The sequence below is a fragment of the Amborella trichopoda genome, chromosome 3 (assembly GCF_054954075.1).
Source record: "Amborella trichopoda isolate Santa Cruz 75 chromosome 3, AtrichopodaSantaCruz75HAP2 v2.0, whole genome shotgun sequence".
Lineage (NCBI taxonomy): Eukaryota > Viridiplantae > Streptophyta > Magnoliopsida > Amborellales > Amborellaceae > Amborella > Amborella trichopoda.
The window spans coordinates 45,772,949-45,780,158 of record NC_142338.1 but is presented as its reverse complement, the minus strand read 5'-3'; the positions used below and the strand labels follow the sequence as shown (position 1 = coordinate 45,780,158).

Here is a 7,210-nt window from a genome sequence, read left to right as displayed (position 1 = left end):
ATGCTGATAAAGGGCCCTCATGTGCCACACGCATTTGCCTCTACACTGCTGAGGAAAATGTCACTTAAATCTAAAAAAAAATAGTCCTAAACCTTCAAAATAGGCTAATTTAATTTTTTTTTAATTGTTCAATTTTCTTTTTGGATATCATGAGTTACAAATTCGTGGATCAAAAGGGGAATGAAATGGGAGTAACTTAGAATATATTTTAAATCCTATTCCACGAAAAAGGAGGGTGGACTCATGTGTTTGAGAATACAAAATAAACTTTTTCCATGTGGGAATCCTCTCTCTAAGTATATCCTCAAACACAACATGAATTGAAAAATTTACGTATGATATTAAATTACGGGTGGCACTCCCTCTCACGGGGATTTTTTTTTTTCCAAGTTATCTCTATCCGGTAATTCAAACACTGGACAAATGAAGTTTATATCGTGCAAAAAAAAACAGCTGTCTGATGTTCGAAATACCAGACAACTTTCCGTCCTTAAGGTTTTTAACATTTGTTGTCCGGTATTCAAAATACTGAACAACTCTATCTGTCTGTGATAAAGTTAAAGAGAGAAAGATCGGAAGCTAAAGAACCAGTAAGATGGGTCTCAATTAAAGCTTGAGAAATTTGCAAATGGGGCTTGGGGCAAGAGATTGGAGAACTTCCGGTCGAGAGAGAAAATGGGTAGTAAGGATTGGACTCTCTTTCATGCTTTTCTCGGAATTGGGTTTTGGATTCTCTCTTGTTTCCTGCTTTTCTTTGAAGTGAGTTTTGAACTCTTTCTCTCTCGGTTTGGGCTTTTGCACTCACAACTACAGACCATCCATTCAATGAGGTTGTGGTAAGTGCGTCATGACTAGAGCTAAAATTTAAACTAAAATTTCTCAAACATCGAAATACTCCTCCTGGTTGCATTTATTACAGCAAAGCTTTCGTAATTCCATGGTTGGGCATTTCTTGTGTTACACTGATTATTAAGTTTCTGTTTCGCAGCAGTATGCACGTCCTCTAGGGGTCCATCCATGGAGTAGGCGTTTGTCGTTCTTGATTAGCAGAGCTAGAAAGATTGACGAAGGGAATAATTTCAATGTCTCCCATGCTCTTTGACTATCGCTTTACAACCCAGTTGAATCAAGCCATTGTTGGCCCTGTTCCTCTATTACTCCTTCCGTCTAAGCAACCCAAGTATTCTTGTGGGGCTTTTTCATGGCTCTCCTTTGTTAGCTCAGAGAAATGGGAATTTGGTTTTTTGGTTTCCGGTCATCTCCTTGACTGTGGGGAGAGAGCATGAGAGAGAGAGAGGTTGAGAAAGAGGTAGATGGTTTGGGGGAAGAGAGAGCGTAAGAGAGATTATTTAAAAGTTTACAGGGTCATGATGTTTGAAGAGAGAGGGCTTGCAGTTTTTGGAAATAGCATATAGCCGTCCAGTATTTATATAAACTCTACATATCCGGTGTTCGAAATACAAGACAGAGGTAACTTAGATTAGAAAAAAAAAACCCGTGAGAGGGATGCCACCCGTAATTTGAGACAAACACTGGTATTTACATCATTTGAGGCACTTAATACAAAAAGATGTTGTGCTTTCATTCTTAACCCTGACAAAATATGGGTATTTACATCATTTGAGGCATTTAAGAAGGGCCTAATTGCTTGTTTCCTAATGAGAACATAGCCAACTTGGGAATTTTCTAACAATGATTATGAGAATATATCTAAGTGAAATTAGTCTTATATACCAACCATTCTAATACTACAATGGTTTCAATGACTGTTCAACCATTTAAGTGATAGTTTGATTTCTCTGCATTTTTCTTTTTGTATCATGTAAATACAGCAATGAGCCTCTCTCTCTTACTTCGCTTTTTTGGGAAAAGTTTTGTAGAGAGAGAGAGTTGTCGCCTTTTTGAGTGGTTTAGTAGGTGTGGAGAAGTTGGAAAATGAGAAAGGCGTGTTCACTTTGCAATGCTTACAGTTACATTGCTGACCAACTTTTTTAATACACAGCATGCTGCTAAGTCATTCTCATGAAAAATTTAAAGGCAGCTTTTCTGTATAGCTTCTAAATAGACAATGCTTACTGTATTGGGAACCATTAAGTGCCTTCATGAAAAAGAAAAAGAAGAGTGGGTACCACTCTAGAGATTGAAACTATGTTGTAGCCACTAATTCCCTTCCATTGAAAAGGAAAAAATAAAAAGAGAAAGCTTTTCTCACATAAGCACATCGTTCTCATGTACATATTATTTTAACTTCTATAAGTACGCAATGATTTAGAGTGTTAGAGAAATTTTTCACAAAGATGTAAAAAAAATTTTGTGAAAGTATTTTCATGTGAAAAAAATCCTTAATATAATTAAGTACAGGAGTTTTTTCAAATTAATTGGTTGTCAATTGGTGAGAAAAAGTGCTCTTAGACCGATTGGTGTGAAAGAAACGCTACGATTAAGTAGATGGGTGAATTCTAATGCTTTTATGAATGGATCTTCACGCGCACCATATATGCCCATTATAAAAGCCCATGATCATGATTCCATCTCTGGAAAAACATGCTCTAAGACCAATTGGGGTGAAAAAAACTCTAGGATTATGAAAATACTTTTGCGAAAGTATCTTCACGCATACCATATATGCCCTAATATAAATGCCCATGATCATGATTCCATCTCTCTGGATTCCATGTTCGTCGCAAGCATAAGACACTCTCTCTCGATTACCTGAGGATCGATAGCAGCATAGGATTCTCTCTCTCTTTCTCTCACCTAAGGATTGATAGCAGCGTAGGACTTTCTCTGTCTCTCTCTGCTAAAAGACTATCAGCGCATAGCCATAAAGCTCCATGGTTATGATCCATCACATGAATCCTTTATTGTTTTCCTCAACCCATTGATTTTGTTGCTCCCTGCTTTTTCTCCTCCACTGCATGAATTATCATCACATGCTTCTTCCTTAAAATTCTCCACCACCCCAACACAAATACATGAAAAGACATTTACTAGAATGTCTCAAGCTCCACACCCACATCATAAAAACCAGCCTCCCCACAACGATTTTCACCTATAACCAGCTCATAGAAGTGTACTTTAAGAACACTTACATCGGCGAAGCTCGCCAATTGTTCAATGAAATGCCACAAAAAAATGTTTTCTCATGGAACACCATGATCAATGGCTACATCAAGAACACCAATCTATTGGATGCCCAATTTCTCTTTGATTTGGCCCCTGAAAGAGACACTGTAACTTACAATTCTCTTTTATCTGGTTATTCTCACAATGGCTTCTCAACAGAAGCTCTTAATATGTTTAAAAGAATGCACAAAGATGGTGTTCATATGGATGAGTTCAGCTTCACTACCATGCTCAATTTAGCTGCAAATTTAGTGGTTTTATGCTATGGAGTACAAGTCCATTCTTGTATGATAAAGACACGGAATTGTGGCAAAGATGGGTTCTCGAAGAGCTCTCTCATCCATATGTATGCGAAGTGCTCCGGTTTGGAGGAAGCAAGAAGAGCTTTCGACGATCATGGATACAGTGAAAACTTTCTACATGCCGTAGAGAGAGAAACTAGCGCAAGACCAATGATCAAAGCTTTCGATGAGGATAAAGAGAGAGAAAACTCATCAGCCACTGAGAGACAAACTAGTAAGAGAGAACTCATGAGCTCCAATGTTATGCTCGCTGCTTATTTTCATGAGGGAGAATTAGACATGGGTTTCAATTTTTTCTCAAGCATGGCTCACCACGATACTGTAACATGGAACACTGTCATTACTGGGTACTTTCAAAATGGCCATGGAGAAACATCTCTGGAACTCTTTGCCAAAATGGTACAAGAAGGAGTCAAGCTCAATGCCCATAGTTTAGCCAATGTTCTCAGTGCCTGTGCAAGTCTAAAGGCCTTGAAACATGGGAGAGAAACCCATGGTTGGGTCCTTAAAAATGGCTATGAAATGAACTCATTCATAAGCAACAGCCTGGTTGATATGTACTGTAAATGCTTCAGATTACAACAAGCAGAGCTCATATACACCAGAATTTGTCCAGAAAATGGATTTGCTTCCACTTCATTGATCATGGGCTACGCGCAAACAGGCAAATTAGACAAAGCTCGCCGAATTTTTTATTCTCTAACCAACCAAAATATTGCTTCGTGGACAGCTATGATCTCAGGATATGTAAAAATCCAACAATCTAAAGCTTCCCTCAACTTTTTTTGGGACTTTTTGCAGAGTGAAAAAACCACCCCAGATCAACTAATGCTGATCTCAGTGCTATCTGCTTGTGCAATGCAAGCAAATTTAGAAAAGGGCAAGCAAATCCATGCTTATATAATAAGAAATGGAATAGAGATCGAAGAGAAATTGGGCACTGAGCTAATCGATATGTATGCAAAATCGGGCCAAATTGGGTATGCCAAAGAGGTTTTCCAGCAGTTACCCATTAGAGATGTGCCTCTGTACAATGCCATGATCGCAGGACTTGGACATCATGGACGCGAAATGGAAGCTATCCAGCTCTTTCAAGAGATGGAAAATATTGGAATCCAGCCAAATGGTGTCACATTTATTGCACTCCTCTCTGCTTGTAGGCATGCAGGATTACTGAATTCTGGGCAAAAATACTTTAATTCAATGGTTCAAGGCTATACCATAACACCAGAATCTAGCCACTATGCAAGCATGATTGACCTTTTGGGGCGAGCGAATCAATTAGAGCAGGCAGTTTTGCTAGTTAGAAAGAGTAAAGGATCCAATGGGTTAGACCCAATTGTTATGGGGGCTCTAATTGAAGCTTGTAAGAGGAATGCAGACTCCAAATTAGCTAAAGAGCTGGAGGAGGAACTTTTAAGGGTAGATCCACAGAATGGGGCAAGATATGTTCAGTTGGCCAATGTTTACGCGGCAGAGGGGAAATGGGGTGAGATGGGAAGGATAAGGAGGAAGATGAAAGAGAGAGACGTGGTCAAAAGTGCAGGGTGCAGTTGGATTTATGTGAGGAACAGAGAGCACATTTTCACTGCTGGAGATAGAACACATACAGAGGCAGAGGCAATTTACAAATTGTTAGCCAATCTGAATAAAGAAATGAAAGCTTTTGATACAATTTCTACATAACTTATAAGGAAAATGCACAGAATGGAAGTCTTCTATACAATTTCCACGCAAATTAAAAAAACAAATCGAGGAGAATAAGATTTAACTTTCCTGAGGCTACAAGTCTAAGGCTCATAAGCAAGTTATTTAAGTTTTCTGAGGCTACAAGTCGAAGGTTCATAAGCAAGTTGTGTGTGTGTGATGAATGGTTACAGTAACTCCCTTTCAAAACATTACATTTTCGTTCCGCCCTTTTTTACAATTGTTAATATGAAGTCTACTGGAGCAAAAGCTTCATCATCACTTCGTCCTCACTTTTCTTTTAGCTCCTCTAGTGTCAAAAAATTACATAAAATGTGAATGCCAATAAGTTACTATGAATAAGAGCATTATTAATCATGCTAAGCCGTGTTGCTGTTGCTTTGCAAGAAGACTGGTGGTTTAGCTACTTCTGATGAAGATTGAGGGCACCACCGTGGACCACCATTGGAGCCAGTCTTTGCTCTAGAACCCTTTATCGATTATAGGTAAAACCCTCAATCCCAACATTGCTAGATTTTCAATGTTCTTAGAGTCTGCACTTCCAAAAGGACCTAATAATAACTAACAAATAAATATAAACTATATGTAACATTAAAAGTTACATTAACAAGAATATTTAGCAATCAATTCATATTACCTTTATATTGATCTTAATCTTCTGTTTCTTAATTGTTCAGAACAGCGAACTCTTTTCCAAAAAGCTTGTTGATATTGGGAAAGTGCACTTTCTATCACCACAGTCATGAGCTCAATCAACATCTAAATGACTGAACAAAGTAAGAGACTGCATCAATGAAGGTTTCTACAGTTATGCAGTAAGAATAGACATCAGTTATTGTTTCGAGGAATTCTTCAAATAACAGTAAATCCGATTCCTCAAACTATGATCTACACATGCCATGTTACAAGAAACAGATCATAACATGGGTTACTCCTAATGTTAGAGCAATGCATGTATTTTTTTTGGAGGAAGAGCAGTCCATGTATTGCAGGAAGGAAATACACCATTTGAATATAAGGAGTCAACATTTCTAGGGTTTCATGTCAACAATGCATCTGCCATAAGTTGCATAGGTTTTTTTTTTTTTTTTCTCTTTTAATTCAAAGAAACCCATAAGTTGCATGCTTGCCAATATATAGTTGCAAATGGCAGGTTCTCCAAGTGTCTTCAGCGACCATTTCTTAATTTTGGCATTCACAAGCAATATTGTTCAGTGGTGAAACACATTCATCATTGCTCGTTTCTCTTTTACCCTCGTGAAGAATAGAAGAATGTTCGAAATATCCAGCTCCAAGAGTTCAAGAGATATAACAATATCCGAAGATTATTAGAATCGCCATCTCTAGAACACCAATATTATATTTGGAACAAACTTTGATGGCAGACAAGTAGTTTCAAAACCTAAAATAAGCAATGATGGGTTATTTAGAAATGGTCTGTATGCCTAACTAAAAATATAAAGACAAATAATTTATAAATGAAATGCAAAGTTGTGAATATAGGTTCTTCCTTATACCACTCTATTTTTGCCCTTTTTTCCTTTTGAGAGGTCATTGGTAACAAGCTGATGAAAGAGTACAAGATCTCAATAGGGTCAAGTGAATATAGAAAGATGACGAGGGGCCATCCGAACAAGACGAAAATTAAATCAGGGAAAAGTCAAAGTAGTTGCATGACTGACTCCACCAATCCAATCGTCCCTAATAGCATCTCAAGCACTACAAACTTCCCTAATAGCATCTCAAGCACTACAAACTTCCCTAATAGCATCTCAACCACTACAAACTATGTCTTTTTCTAAAAATTTCACCAAACATTTCCAATGCATTAATTTAAATCCATTTAAATTGTGTTGTTTCTCATCTTCTTTTCTTGTGTTGTCGGCTCTGGTCTTGGTTTATTGGAAGCAGTAACCATCAGTCACCTTCGCCATTATACTTTCTGCATAATCTCTATGTATAATCAACCAGGAATGGAAGTGTTCCCAACCATAAGCGGGAAGCTAGATGATGAAGATGCTTTTAGTAAATAAACGAACCATCTCAAATTTATCAAAATAAAAAAAGGAAGAATG

The 7,210-nt window shown here is 37.7% G+C and overlaps 1 protein-coding gene across 1 annotated transcript; it reads left to right on the top strand.

Annotated features, from left to right (window-relative positions):
- The first annotated feature begins 2,441 nt into the window (after window positions 1-2,441).
- On the top strand, window positions 2,442-6,177 carry LOC18443921 (putative pentatricopeptide repeat-containing protein At3g18840). The gene is made up of 2 exons (XM_006854101.3): window positions 2,442-5,620; window positions 5,813-6,177. Exon 1 carries the CDS (start codon window positions 2,976-2,978, stop codon window positions 5,112-5,114), a length of 2,139 nt encoding a protein of 712 aa, XP_006854163.2. The 5' UTR covers window positions 2,442-2,975; the 3' UTR covers window positions 5,115-5,620; window positions 5,813-6,177.
- Window positions 6,178-7,210: the final 1,033 nt, after the last annotated feature.